Here is a 15,034-nt window from a genome sequence, read left to right on the forward strand (position 1 = left end):
GCTTACGTGAGGACAGGTTGTGCTGGTAGCCTGTCTCTGTTCCTGGTGCCGGGCGCAAGGCCTGGCCTGCAGTAGATGATTAGTAAGTGCTGAGTGAGTGAATAAAATGAAGCATGTAAGTTGTGCAGTTTGCAAGGGGGTTGGGAATCCTAAAGTGGCCCCTGAAATGGCCAAGACAAAAGGAACAGATGTGAACTCAAAACATGAAGACCCCAACTGGCCACAAACCTACTGTGGGTGTGTGCAGGTCCCCTCGTCCCTCTGTCCCTCTGTGTCCCTCCTCGCTAAAGTGGGAGTCATAGAAGACCAGATGGTCTCCCCGACCACCTGATGGGGCCATGGGGACAAGAAAGTGTGGGTTGCTGAGTACCATTTCCGGGTTGTAGATGGAGAGGAGGGAAGCTGTGTTATTCCAATCATCCAACCACAGCCATGCTCTCTCAGAACCCCAGATGAGGGTCACCCTTTAAAGGCTGTTGCTTCCTGGATTCTAGGCTGATGGCCAGTATGTCCGAAGCTTGGGCCCCTTGGATGTTCAGACGCCTGCTTTCCTTCCTGGCATAGGGCCCCACCCAGCAGAGAAGTCTATCCTTGGTCAAGGGTGAGAAGAAAGCAGGGAGGGGAGAGGGTTGTGCGATTTTCTTTCCCCAAGTGTCCCCTAGAAAGACTGGCACTAGATGTTGACAACTGGGGATTGTGACCTGGCTCCACCCACTCTCACGCTACAACCACTTGCACAAATTACTTAACCTGTCTAAGTCTCAGTTTATTTATCTGTAAAATAGCTTCAATCAAGGATCAGCCTTACAGGGTATCTGGTAGGGGGAGGGAGAACAGTCCATGTGGAGTAGAGATTCACACCCGAGTTTGTCTCAACTTTTCGCCTGGAGGACTGCTAAATGGGAGCCCTCTGGAGTCAGGGGGTGGCCCCAGTGGAGGGGCTGAGAACTGCTAACCATTGAGGTAGAGGCTGTCCTTATCCAGAGAGTAGGGGCCCAGCCGAGTGATGCCATGAGTCTGCCAGCTCAGCTCATGGAACACCTGCTCGGCAGGCAGACCTGGGCCACTGGGGGGCTGGCGGTAGGTGCAGAGAAAGTCCACCCTTGTCTTGGCGCCATTCTTCACAGACCTGGGGAAGAAGAGGTTGACCTTTGGGGGATGCAGTTCACTGGGCACCTCTCCACCTGTGGGCACTGCCCACCTCAGACCCCGTGTTTCAGCCTTGAAGAACCTTTCGCAGTTTATCCACCAGGCCTCGCTCTGCCACCCCAGGACTTTGCACCTGCGGTGACTTCTGTCTCGAAGTCTCTCCCCCTCTCTCCTTCCCTGGGACACAGCTCAGAAGTCACCTGCACAGAGAGGCCACCCTGTCCCCCTGGGTAAACCTCCTTCCCCATCACTCTCTACTTTGGCTTCGCATCACGTGTCACACTTGAGAGCAGCACTTCACTTCAGTGTTTACTCCCCTGGCTCCTGTCTGTTCTCTCCACTAGACGAGGGCAGCGGCAGGGCCTGTCTTGTCACAGTGCTACCTGCCCCCGCCTCCGAGGTGCTGCACTGTCATGCCAGTTGAATGCAAATATGAATTGAGAAGTTCTTTGTAAATACCAACAGAACAAAATCTGACCCGGAGATGTGAGAATAATTGCCCAATGGATCCAGAGTTTTTGCTTGGGGTGACGAAAAGGTTTGGAACTAGATGGTGATGATGGGTGTACAACATTGTGCGTGTAACTGATGTCACTGAATTGTGTACTTAAAAGGATAATTTTGTGCCTATGTGTGTTTTATTGCAATATAAAAAAATTAAGTTATTTTTTAAAATGTAGGCAGAACAGGACTGTCCAAGAACAGCCTGCCACAACCAGGTACATCCCCCACAGTCAGAAGTCCTTTGGCGGTGGGCTACAGGGGTGTGTGTTCTCACCTTAACGAGGTGACCCTGCAACCTGCATATCGGGGACCAAGGCTGCTTCTCCAGAACAACCGGCTGAGCTGGAGAGGAAGGAGAGGGCCAGTGTGGGTCAGAGGTGGGCACCAGTCTCTGGGACGGGTCACGGAGAGGTGGGAGGGGTAAGCAGGCCTCTCACCAGATGCTGCATAAGGGTGTTTGTGATGTTGAACTTGAGGGAGCCTGGATGGCCCATGTCTGCTGAGTAGCGCAGGTTGTTGATGGTGAAATTCAGCGTGAAAGGCTCCTCCTTGACCTCTGCAGCTACAGGAGGTGCACAGAGAGCCAGTGCTAACAGGGAGGTTGGGGGGCCCAATGTCCATTTCAGAGTGGGAGCTCACAGGGCCCATGTGCTCCTCTTGATAAGCTTGCAGGTCACTTGTTAGTGGAGACAACTCCAGCAGTAAGAGCAGGCTTAATGATTTGGAGGCACCTGTGGGGCCATTTCCACCCAGAAGCAGGAGGGGAGGGGTCTGTGAAAATGCAGTGGCTTTGTACAGTAGTTTCCCAGGAGAGAAGTTTTTAACTTGTCATGCAGATGGGGAACTGATGACCCCTGATATTTTTATTCATATTCTCTCTGCTCCCCATCTTTACCTTTGTCTCTCTGCGCCTCAATCTCTCTCTCTCTTCCTTTTGATAGAGATAGATATATAGATATCTAAAGCTATGTATGTCTGTACAGGGATTGCTGGCTTTTTAAACCACTGCATAGAAGATTGGCGTACCTGGTCGTGAGGGCAGGAGAATGATCTATTTATCTCCATCTACCTTTCTATCTATCTATCTATCTATCTATCTATCTATCTATCTATCTATCATCTATCATCTTTCCAGCCATTCCAACCAGGTATGTCAACCTCTGTGCATTGATTTTAAAAGGTTAAAAAATCCTAGCAGCTATAACCAACCTTTCTGCATTTCAATCTACCCATCTGTAAGATGAGATGAAAAGGATCCCTACTTCAAAGGTTGTTATAAGGTTTAAATAAGTTAACTTTTGTGATGTGCTTAAACACAGTGCTGAGCGCAGGGTGAACACTATGTGAGCATTCATTACATAAAATTAATAAGCAAATACTTTCTTACTATGTTGGAGCTTTTTCCATGGATAAATATAAGCTGGGTACTAGAGTTACCCACATTAAATAAAGGAGGAAATCAAGGTACGGAAATGGTCGTCTGCCCAGGGTCACATGACTGGGGGGAGGGAGAGTTTGGTTTGGACCCCAGTCCTTACCCGTGACCACCCCTGTTGTGCTGTTGCTCAGACTTGTGCAGCTGGTACATGTTCACTAGTGAGGATGACCTGTGTAGACCCCAATAGAAGTAGAATAAATGAATGTATGATGCAGGTGAGACCAGCTGGCCCATGGCTTGACTCTTGAACAGTAAGTGATGCAGGGCAGAATGTTTATTTAAGACAAAACTCTGGGCGGGGAGCGGGGTGCAGGAAGCTTACTTCCCGTCTCCTCCCTCCCTCTACTCTGTTCATCACTCCTTCCAAGCTTCCTTCTGTCCATACTTCCTTCTACCTTTCCATCCATCTTTCTTTCTATCCATCTATGGATCTTTCCTTCCTTCTCTCCTTCCTTCCCTCCCTCCCTCTTTTTATTCCTTTCTTCTTCCCTTCCTTCCATCTTCATTTTCATCCATCCATCTTCCTCCCTCCATTCCTTCCTTTCTATCTAAACCATCTATCCATCCATCTGTCCTTCCTACATCACTGTTTTTCTTTATTACTTCTTCCCACTTATACCTCCTTTTGTGTACCCTTCTGTCAATCCTTCCTCCCACCCCCTTCCTTCCATCTACTCATCTTTCCTTGCAGCCTCCCTCCATCCTCTCCTTCTTCCACCTATGAATCCATCTTTCATTCCTCCCATCCCTCTTTTCTTCCTCCCATCTAATTTATACATCTTTCCTCCCTCATTCCTCTTTTTTCTTCCAGCCATCTTTTTATCCTTCCATCTGCTCATCCATCTTCTCTCCTTCCCTTCTTCCATTCTTCACCTCTTCCTTCCTTCCATTCATCCATTTTGCGTTCCCTCCATGTGCATTGAATTGTTCCTATAATGCTCCAGGAACTACTCCACGGACTGGATAGTGAGGAACAAAACACAGTCAATGGAGCCGACTTTAACTTATTTTTCATAACATAGTTTAGGAAAAGATGGTTGTTACTGGATCTCAGAACCCTGTCATGGTTTGGAAAAAGTGGAGGAGGCCAGTGATGGACCCAAGGGCATTTTGAGAAAACACACCCCTAATTCTTGAAAACCTACGATCTTTTCATTGCAGTGCTTCAGAAGCAAAGGGAGTTTGGCCCGTAAACTGAAACACTGTGCATGTGCACCCTAAGTAAGTATGCTTTGGGGAATAAGTTCACTCATGGTAGAGAGCTAGAGTGTAAGTTTTGGAGCTCCAGGAACTCTGGGTTCTATTATTTATTTGCTGTGTGGGCTGGCAGCATCTGTTAGCCTGAGTTTTCTCACCTGTAAATGGAGCTCAGTCACATGGTTGTAGTGAGAATTAAAGGAGACTGTATATGTTTTGGAATCAATTGTGTCTTCTGCCAAAATTCATAGGTTGTAACCCTAATAACTACTGTCTCCATAGGTGACTGGACTGTAATTGAAATAGGGTGTTTAAAGAGGTATTTAAGTTAAAATCAGGCCATTGGTGGAGGGGAGTGATTATCCAATCTAACTGATGTCCTTACAAGGAGAGGAGATTAGGACACACAGTGAAATACCAGAAAGGTATGTACAGAGGGACAATTAGTTGAAAAGGCAGCAAGAGGGAAGCCATGGGCAAGCCAAGGAGAGAGGCCTCAGGGGGAACCAACTCTGTCTGCAATTTGATCTTGGATGTCCAGCCTCCAGGACTGTGAGAAAATAATTTCTGTTGTTTAAGCCACCTGGTCTATGGTATTTTGTTATAGCAGCCCAAGCTGACTAATAGAGTATGTAACTTAGATGGTGCCTGGAAGGTAGTAAGTTGAAATAAATGTTCACTGAAAATAAAAAAAAAAATGGGTGTAACACTAAAGTTGAGAAACTCTAATAACAATGAATAAAGATATGAGTAAAAGGATAAGAAAAGAGTACCAAAGGCAGGGTTTTAGAAAAATTAAAATGAAAAGTCGCATGAGAGTCAGAATGCAGTGGGGAAACATATTAGCGTCTAAGATGTCCTCACCCTGGACTGGAACTCTCCACCAGAACCCCGAGAGAAGGAGAAGGGAGGAGTTAGGGGCCCTTCCAGCTGTTTCCCTCACCAGGGACAGAAGGTGAAGAAGAGCAACTGCTCCCAACACTAAACTGGGAATGAGACCCAGGAATTCAGGGCCAGGAATACTCACTGGTGGGAGTCAAGGCTGTGGCTCCATAGGTGTAACCTGCAGAGAGAAGGCAAGAGGAGCTGGGCGAGACTTAGGGTGAACGTAAAGGATTAAGGGGAAGGGGTTTTGTGATAAAAGCAGAGGGAGGAGGCAGTGGAGAAATATACAAGGAAGAGGCAACCTGGCAACAAGACTGCAGGTGGCTGGACCCAGTGATCATTTCATCTCAAGGAAGGCTGACCCAGGCCAGAGGAGAAAAGGATGGATCAAAGATCAGCTTAGAGAAATAGCAGCCACACAAAACCCCAACAGGGGAAGAGATCAGGGCTGCAGATAAGCCCCTCACCATTGACGTGAAGGCTGTCCCTGTCCAGAGTGAAGGAGCCCAGCCGGGTGACACCTTGGGTCTGGTGGCTCAGCTCCCAGTACAGCTGCTCTCTGTCCAGCCCGGGGCCCCCAAGGTCAGAGTGGTACGTGCAGATGATGTCCACTCCAGTGGCTGCTCCGTGTTTCTCAAGCCTGGGGAAAGCAGGACATGGGAATGTGGAATACTGAAGGAGGTCGTTCTGGGTGTGGTGAACAAGAAAGTGGAAGGGAGTAGGCTGAGAGAATGTTCGAGGGGTAGCTCTGAAGCTGTGTGGGGGCTCTCCTAAATGTCTCTCACTTGAGACAACCCGGTCACAATTAGGGACAGAAAACATTTTAATTAGAATTTGCAGACAGGATGCAATAGTTCTTCTAATAGGAGAGTCTCCACTTAAAACAAAATATTCTCTAAATTACATAAACCATTAACATGATGCCTCTTTTCTAAGCCTTGAGCATTCTCACCACCTCTGGGCATGAAGATGATATAAAGGCGTCATAGAAGGTGCTGGGGGCCAGCGGTGCCAGGGACGTGCCCAAGAACTGAGCCCTGCTGGCCAGTGCATAAGGGTCCACCTGACCTGATAAGTCACTCTATCTAGGGGTCTCACCTGAGTGAGGTCAGTCTGCAGCGAGAGTAGAGGGGGCCGACACGGGTGTTACGGAGCAAGAGCCGCAGCTGGAAGGAAGAAAGGGGTGGTGGGTAGAATGGCTGAGGGGCTGTGGGTGGGTATGAGGTAGGGCTGACACTAGTCATCTGGGGGCACTCACCTGGCGCTGCAGGATCCTCTCAGTCGAATTGAACTTCAAGGAAGCTGGGTGCCCCATGTCCTCTGTGTAGTGCATGTTGGTGATGGTGAAGTTCAGGGTGAAGAACAGCAGGGTAGGACCAGTGGCTGCCATGGGGGAGAAAGAGAAATTGGTTCAGCTGGAAACAGTAAAGACCAAGTGCCTGGGGCTCTAGCTGTGGGGCACCGGTACAGCCATGGGCTGCAGGAGCTGAAAGAGAGAACACTACGGAATTCCCAAGATGTTGGGAACCTTCACTCATTCATTCAGTGAGCATCTATCGAGTGCCTACTGTGTGAGGGGCTCTGTGCTGGACTCTGTGGTTCAAAGATAAATAGGCCATGGTCTTCCACTGTTGTGACCAGGAGAGTGACCAGAGCATTATGATGTGGGGAAGCAGAGGGGGTGCCATTCAACGAGAGTCAGCCCATCCATGACCAGGGAAAGCTTCCCAGAGGAAACATCATTTCTTGTGTCACCAAAAGCACAAGTAATAGGTGCCAGGAGTTCCACAGTAAGACAGAGCAGTTGTCCTCGACGTTGAAGTGATTCCACTATGGCCTTGGGGAAGTGTAGACGTGAGACTGGAGGGAGCCTCTGAGCCCAGGAAGGGGAGCTGTGACTATGCAGCTCAGGGGTTTGGGTGTGATTTGCAGAGCAGGTGGTCATCCAAAGATGGCCAACAAGGCAGAAATTATCTGGACAGAGGTGTGTCAGGAGGCATGTTGCAGCCACTGTGTGGAGATCAGAGTGGAGGCACCTGCAGTCGTCCTGTCAAACGAAGTGGCCTCCAGTGGCTTGAACGAAGGCTGATTGGTGCACGTGTAGAGAGAAGAAGGACTCTGGTGATGAGTGGGGGGTGGGAGGGGAGCGACAGGGTACGTCACGGTCAGCGCCTGCGTCCCTGCCTTTGGTGATGAGGAGCAAGAGTAAGTTTGGGAAAAGATGATGATTTTAGGGTCAGAAACCAAGGGGTTAGATGATGTCTAGGAGGTGGGTGGACCCAGGGCCAGGAGTAACTGCGTGGTGTGGGCTGTACTCAGGATTTGCATTCTGAGCAGCTGGACCCTGAGCAGCTAGGGGGGCCCTAAAACCCACGGCAATTGAATGTGCCCCCTTGGGAAGGTGAGTGAGAAGGGAGAGAAGTGATCTAGTATGAGTGATTTTGTAGAGATGACTTCGGTGCCAGTAGGAGCCTTCCTACCTGGGGGCCTGCTGGAGGGGGACAGAGCCAGAGAAGTGAGGTGTATGGACGTCAAAGGAACTGAGGGGAGAAAGCGGGAATAACATGCAAAGTGTACTGTAACCTTAGGGGAATGATGGCGTTAGTGGTGGTTCTAGTTATAAAAATGTGCCCCTCTCTCTATGCGGCACTAATCCTGGAGTCAATTGTGTGGGGAGTGGGGAGGACGTGTGATGTTTAACCACATTTCTACGCATAACCTCTGAACTCCTTCAGATCAGATGGGGGGAATGGGTAACAGGTGGGAAGAGTTGGCTGGTAGAGCAGCTCCCATTTTTAGGGACTGGGCGATGGTCACAGTACATAGAAGTTTGAAATACTCACTTTTGGGGGTGGTGGCTGAGACCAAATGGGTGTGGCCTGTAGAGAGAGGGAGAGACGGTGAGGAAGAGAGAAGGGAGAATTATTCAATAAAAAGGCAAGCTGGCTATTGGAGAGATGGCGGCTGGACTCAGAGCTGGGATTTATCAAAAGAAGGAGAGCTCATCTGGAAGATACAAAGACCCTCCCCACCCCAGAGAGGCAAAAGCTTTCTCAGATATCTCTGAAATGTGAGTCTCCAATGAGAGCCTGAACTTGGGCTGGAAGCCTGCTGTTCCAGAGCTACTCAGTGGGGAGGAGGCCAGCCCCCACACAGCCCCTCACCGCTGGTGCAGACACCTGCACCACAGAACTGGGGAGTAAACACCCCAAGTGCTTGGGTGGCAACTTCATTGTTCTGGAGATGCCAGGAAGGAGGCGCCCACTTCCGGGCTCTGTGGGTACTGGTCCCGTTCACCCCAGACTGGAGGTGAGGTGGGGGTAGAGGGTGGAGGCAGTGGGCTCCTGGTCTCTGTTCCTAAGGGCTGGGACTTACAGGCTTGAGGAGACTCCTGAACCTCAGAATACTCACTCCTGGGGGTGCTGGTCTGGGTCTGGTGGGTGTAACCTGCAAAGGTGGAGAAACATTGTGAGGGGGAGGAGGGATTAGGGAAAGGGGCAACGGAAAGGGAGGATGTGAGACAAACTGAGATTCAAAAAAGATGGCAGCCCTTCACCATTGACGTAGAAACTATCCTGGTCCAGGGTGTAGGGGCCCAGCTGGGTGAAACCATGAGTCAGCCGGCTCAGCTCCCCGTACAGGTGCTTGCTGTCCAGCCTGGGGCCCCCAGGGTCAGAGCGGTGTGTACAGATGATGTCCACTCCAGTGGCTGTCCCATCCTTCCTGGGCCTGGGGAGGGTGGTTAAGGGGGATGACAGAAAATGAACTGAGTTCCTAGGAAGGTTCCTGCATTCCTGGGGGCAGGACAGGAAGAGGCCACAGGACATAAGGAGGCTGTCAGAGAGCTGAGAAGTAAGACGGATTCTCTGAGCTCACCGACTCTGGCCAGCCTCACACTGTGAGCAGAGTCGATGGGTGGGGAAATTATTAAATGGCAAGGCAGAAACTGTTGGTGGGTGAGAGGATTATTAGCAAATTGCAAGGCATAAACCTGCATCTGTAAAGCATGGGGATAGGAAAGCTCATACTTCAGACATGTAGGGAGACATGTAGGGAATCTGGGATTAAAGCAAGTGGGAAGGACACAATTGTCTTGAGAAAAATTCTGGAAACAGAATTGAAAACGTAAAGGAAATGCCCTCGCTGGTCAAAGGGAGGGAGGAGGAAATTCAGAAGGATGACCAGGCTAGGGGCTCAGTCTTGCTGATGGGCTCTGCAGAATCTGGGGACTGTTGTGGGGATGGGGGGAGGGAGGTACAATCAGAAGAGGCATTGGTCCTGGAGCAAATGCCTCCCCAATTCCACCTCTTCTAAGGACATGGATGGGGAGGGCAGGAAGGAAGCGGAAGAAACTCCTCAGATCTGGAAGCACCTGAGGCTGTTCTGGACGGCTATTCAAGGTCTCACCTGAGGAGGGTCAGTCTGCAGCCTGAGAAGAGTGTGCCCACACTAGTATTCTTGAACAAGGGCTTGAGCTGTGGGTGAGAACAAGGGAAGTAAATGGATGGGCTGAGGGGCAGGGGCAAGATGGTCATGCATGGTTGGGACAAGAGTGATGTGGGCAGGGCTAGCACTGATGGACAGGGCAGGAGTGGGGTGGTCATCAGTGGGCAGGAGGGAGTGTAGGTAGGTGGCTTCAATGAGTGGGACAGGGTGAGGTGGGCAGGGCTGGCATCACGGCACGGCTCTCACCAGACGCTGCAGGAACTTCTCCGTGGTGTTGAATTTCAAGGAGCCTGGAGACCACATGCCCTCCATGTAGCGCAGGTTGGTGATGGTGAAGTTGAGGGTGAACGGCACGGGGGGTGGTCCTGTGGCTGCAGTGGGAGAGGAAGAGGAGGGCCCACTTTGAGTCAGGCCCGGGATGGATATGGAGGCAGGGCCTGGGGCCCTAGTCCCATCACACTGGACAACTCAGAGATGGCTGATGGTCTTGTGGCCTAATTCCAATCCCTAGTGTGGACGTTAGACCATCACATGCAGCAGGTGAAGGAGGGAACGATTTGGAAACTTTATAGCTTTGAAGGAGACAGCGTGCCATCTAAGCTTATTATGCCTTTCAATTCCATTGCTAACTTATTTTCCTCAATGTATCCACCCAACCAACATGTAATGGCCATTTCTCTGTGTGCAGCCGACAACACGGAGGTGAGTCACAGCTGAGTTGTACTGCAGCGACTCTGCAGCCTGTGTCCCTGAGCCCTTCATTCCTTGAGAGCTGAAGGTGTGGGCGGCGGCCTGTTGCTCCCACCTCTGGCGGGGTAGGGGGGCTTCTGAAGGCCACTCAGTACTCACCACTGGGGATGGTTTCCGAAGTCTGGTGTGTGTAGCCTGCAGGGAGAGAGGGCAAGAGAGAGAGAAGGTGCTGGCTGTGGGGAAGATATTAAAGAGGGCTCAGCAGCACAGCAAAGCAGGGTGCCACTGCTCACCATTGACATAGAGACTGTCCTGGTCCAGGGTGTAGGGGCCCAACTTGGTGACACTTTGGGTCAGCTGGCTTAGCTCCCAGTACAGCTGCTCTCTGTTCAGTTCGGGGCCTGCAGGGTCAGGGCGGTGGTTGCAGACGATGTCCACGCTGGTGGCTGCTCCATCTCGCTCAGGCCTGTGGAGGAAGACACACGGGTAGAGACAACGAGGACCCATCTGCGGAAGGTCCTTGAGAGCGCTGTGCAGCTCCTGTCAACAGGACCTGGGATGCTGGGTCACCCACGGTTGAATGAATTTGCTCCACATTGCAAAAACAGTTCCATAAGAGGCTACCCCCTGCGTCTGGGACTCCCCTCACTGGCCTCCTGCCCTCTACAATCCACTCTATGCACAGAAGCCAATTCTCACTCCAAATGACAATCTGTCCTTGTTAGACATTTGCTGAAATACTTTTCACTCCCTACGGCCTGTGTGTGACACCCCAGTGTCCCAGCATGCATATCAGGACACCCAGGCCTGCCTTGCCACCTCTCTGCCTTCCTCTTTGCAGGTGAGTATTTCTGCTCTGCATGTTCTCCCTCCCTTATACCCTGCTTTCCCCACACTAGAACCTCTCCCTGGAACACGCTTCTGGGCCCAGAGCTGTGTCTCCTTCCACCACTCACTGCTCTCTGAGGATGAGGTTCCATACTTCAGTAGCTCCTATACTTCTTTCATCTCTCAGCACTTCAGTGGTGTCACTGGGCCTCTGTTTCTCATCTATAAAATGGATCTAGCCATGGTATCCAGGTCTATTGTGTGAGGATTAAACATGTTGATATTAGTCTGTTCTTAGGTTAATGTAATTAATGTATATACATGTTTGCATATGTATATAATGAACGCTTCTTGATGGCAGAGTCAATGCTTTGGCCCCTGTCAAGTTTTTGGAGCAGAGCACTGAGCTTGGTACACACTAGGGGCTCAAGAAATGATGTGGATGGAAAGAAAATCTGTGGAACCCCAGGTCAGAGAAGTGGAGAGGCCGTGTTTGCTGTGGGTGCATCACCACCCCAGGCTGGGCTCTAAAGAAGGTGACTTCATTCCATCCCTCTCTATTCTGGCCCCTTCAAGGAGAAAATCCATTCTTGAATTCTATTTTTGAAAGTCTGTAGAGTTATTTTTGGGAGATGGCCACTGAAGCTAACCCTTCAAAAGATGGCAAAATGGAGCATGCCACCCATGCTTAGAAACCCCCATTGCTAGATGACCTCGGGCCAAGCCCCACCCCTCCGCACTGGAACAGAGCTGGGGATCAAAGGCAGAGATGAAATGAATGAGGCTGAATGGATGGTTCTTCACAAAGAAAACAGGCAAAGCAAGCTTAGTGAGAAAAGACCTGGGCTCTCAGGAGACTCGAATGCCGTCCCACCACTCGGCCGACCCTAGGCTCCAGGAGAGTTCCTGAAGTCATACACGCCCTGATGTTTCATCCGTAAAATGGTGATAGTAATAATGATGTTCAAAGAGTTTTGGGAGATGACGTATGGAAATCATTTAAATGTCGCCCTGAATTTGCACTCCCAGGGGACATTTGGCAATGTCACAGAATTTTGGTTGTCCAATGTTGGGGGGTTGGGATACTACAGGAATCTAGTGGGTAGAGGCCAAGATGCTACTGAACACCCTACGAGGCAGAGGACAGCCACTTACGAGAATTATTTGATCCAAAATGTCGATAGTGACCATACATGAAGAACCCCAGTACCTGATGCGTACACACTAAGTGCTTGCTCTGTGTTAGCTTTCCGAAATATTTCTACTCAGGGCGACATCAGCTGCATGGCAGCAGAGTGGACCTCCAGGTCTCTCCCCTTGAAGTTACAAGCTGGGCCGTTACAACTCAACAAAAGATTCCCTGCCCAGCACACACACGCGTCTGAGACATAGCACGCTAAGACAGTGAAAGGTGGGCTTATTTGAGCAAACAGCAAAGATAGGGCGGGGAGGGGAGAGAACAGAGACAGAAGCCGCACACAGTCCGCTGCTCCCCGAGGCTTCAGCAGACACAAAAGCTGGTAAGGGTTGGGGTGCAACTGACGGGGGCCAATCAGAGAGGCAGAGACAGCGACTAGGTCTGGGTGGCTGATGCACACTGAGGCTGGGCCCAGGGCCAGGGGCAGAGAAGCCGTGTAAAAAGTCACAGTGCGCCCTGAGTGGTATAGCTATGTTGGTTGGGCATTGTCTGGTAAAGCGAGAGGTCGCTGGTTCGATTCCCGGTCAGAGCACATGCCTGGGTTGCAGGTTCAGCCCCCAGTTGGGGCACACAGGAGAGGCCGCTGATTGATGTTTCGCTCTCATACTGATGTTTCTCTCCATTTCTTTCTCCCTCCCTTCCCCTCTCTCTAAAAATAAATCAATAAAATATTTTTTGAAAGTCACAGTGTGCCACAGACCACCAGAAGGAAACAAAGGATCCTCATACGTGGGAACTACCCACCCCACTCCCCGTGGCCCACAGGGCAGTAAAATCCTCACTCAGCAGGCCACAGAGAACTGAAAAATCTAAATAGACCAACCAATAGTAAGGAAAGTAAAACAGCCCTAGACACAGACAACAGAATGGTGGTCACCAGGAGGGAAGGGGGTTGAGGGGAGGCTGAAGAGGGTGAAGGGGTCAAACACATGGTGACGGAAGGAGACTAGACTTTGGGCGGTGAGCACAGTGTGATATACAGATGATACATGACAGACTCGTGTACTTGAAACATGTCTGTTTGGTCATTAGCCCATGCCACCTCAATGGATTAAATTACAAAAATAAATATATGCAGTGTGCATTGAGGGCATGGTAGGCTGTAGGTTTATTCTTTGTGAAGGATCGGGGATGCATCTTTTGTGAGAAATTTGGTGCATACTTTCAGGTTATTATGTTTTATCATTTTGTTCCTATTAAGTATTACATGTACGATTTGAGGCTCTTGAGGATGGGAAGGTCCAGAGCAGGGACCAGGGGCCAGAAACGGAGGGGATAGTGGCTGTTTCATGTGGGGAGCTGGAAAGGCTGAGACCAAAGGGAGAACCCAGCTCTAGAGGACTGTAGATAAAAAAAATCTCCATGTGTCTTGCTGGGACATCTCTGGTGCCCTTACCTGAGCAAGGTGAGTCTGCAGCTGGAGTAGAGGAGGTTGACACTGGTATTCTTAAACAAGGCTCTGAGCTGTTGAAGGAGGAGGAGGAAGTGAGTAGAAGGACCAGTGGGGAAGGACAGGGGCCGGGCTGGAATGAGGTGGGGGGCTGGTATCAACTGGGAGGCAGAAACACATGCATAGGGCACAGGGGAGGTGGGGTGACTGACAGAAGTGGGCATGGCGGGCATCGGTGGGCAGGGCAGGAGTCTCACCAGGTGCTGCAGGATCTTCTCTATTTTGCTGAACTTCACTGAGCCCGGAAACTGCATGTCCTTCACATAGTGCAGGTTGGTGATGGTGAAGTTAAGGGTGAGTGGCACCAGGGCAGGGCCAGCGACTGCAGTGAGGTTGAGAGAGAGGACGTCACACCCTGAATCCCTGCCTGAGCTAAATTTAGGGGTCAGGGGCAGGGGGGTGGGGGCATGAGTCTGGTATTCACATCTACTGCAAGAGCTCAGAATGACTCTCCCCAGAATAGGAAGCTTTATGTTGGATGACACTACTACTACTACTTATAATAATAATAATAATAATAATAATAATAATAATAATAATAATGGCAATAAAAACAGCAGAAATAACAGCTGATGTTTGGTAAGAGCTTACTCTATGCCACCCTGTGCTAAGCATGTTCCATCCAGCGTCTTATACAATCCTGACACAACCCTTGGGGTACATCCTGCTGCTCGCCCCCCACGGACAGACAGAGATGAGTTACAGAGAGATTAAGGCACTTTCCCAAGGCCAAACAGCTATTTTAGGGCAGCAGCTCAGGCTCTAGAGTTTGAAAAACTTAGAATTGAGTCCTGAGTACATGCTGGCTGTGTGACCTCAGAAAAACACTGATTCCCTGAGGAGCCAGTCTGCGCCTCTCTGAAAGGACAAATAGCAGTGTCTAGCTGCAGGAGTTATGCGGGTCCCCTTTCCGTGGCAACCAGTGAATGCTGCTCTTTTACTTTGCTGCTGCTGTTATTATTACTTAGGCCTGCTGTCTCTGTTGACCCCTTTAGTCTCTGCCCTTTGGGAATAGTCCTGGGTTTGCTCTGTACTTTTTCTATTCAACTCTAGCAGAAGGTGGAGTTTCAGGAATTGTTACAGAATGCACTGCTGGATCTGATCTCACCAACTGATGCCTCCCCCCAGTCTGGGTCCCCTGGCAGGTCACTGGGGGTAGACTATAAAAGTGGCCAGCAATTCTTCACCTCCTTACACCCACACACTTGCCATGTGGTGCTGCTGCCCCTTCCACCCAGAGACAGGAGTC

General features: G+C 50.3%; 1 protein-coding gene across 1 annotated transcript in view; it reads right to left on the minus strand.

Moving 5' to 3' along the window:
• Positions 1-15,034, minus strand: part of MUC16 (mucin 16, cell surface associated) — a 61,723-nt gene that overhangs the window by 13,209 nt on the left and 33,480 nt on the right. Inside the window, 16 exon segments of the mRNA XM_071219263.1 lie at positions 957-1,129; positions 1,928-2,057; positions 2,060-2,215; positions 5,316-5,351; positions 5,641-5,813; positions 6,272-6,339; positions 6,432-6,556; positions 8,017-8,052; positions 8,585-8,620; positions 8,730-8,902; positions 9,581-9,648; positions 9,866-9,990; positions 10,469-10,504; positions 10,603-10,775; positions 13,732-13,799; positions 13,983-14,107. Coding sequence (XP_071075364.1) covers positions 957-1,129; positions 1,928-2,057; positions 2,060-2,215; positions 5,316-5,351; positions 5,641-5,813; positions 6,272-6,339; positions 6,432-6,556; positions 8,017-8,052; positions 8,585-8,620; positions 8,730-8,902; positions 9,581-9,648; positions 9,866-9,990; positions 10,469-10,504; positions 10,603-10,775; positions 13,732-13,799; positions 13,983-14,107 — 1,701 coding nt within the window.

The sequence above is a fragment of the Desmodus rotundus genome, chromosome 9 (genome assembly GCF_022682495.2).
Source record: "Desmodus rotundus isolate HL8 chromosome 9, HLdesRot8A.1, whole genome shotgun sequence".
Classification (NCBI taxonomy): Eukaryota; Metazoa; Chordata; class Mammalia; order Chiroptera; family Phyllostomidae; genus Desmodus; species Desmodus rotundus.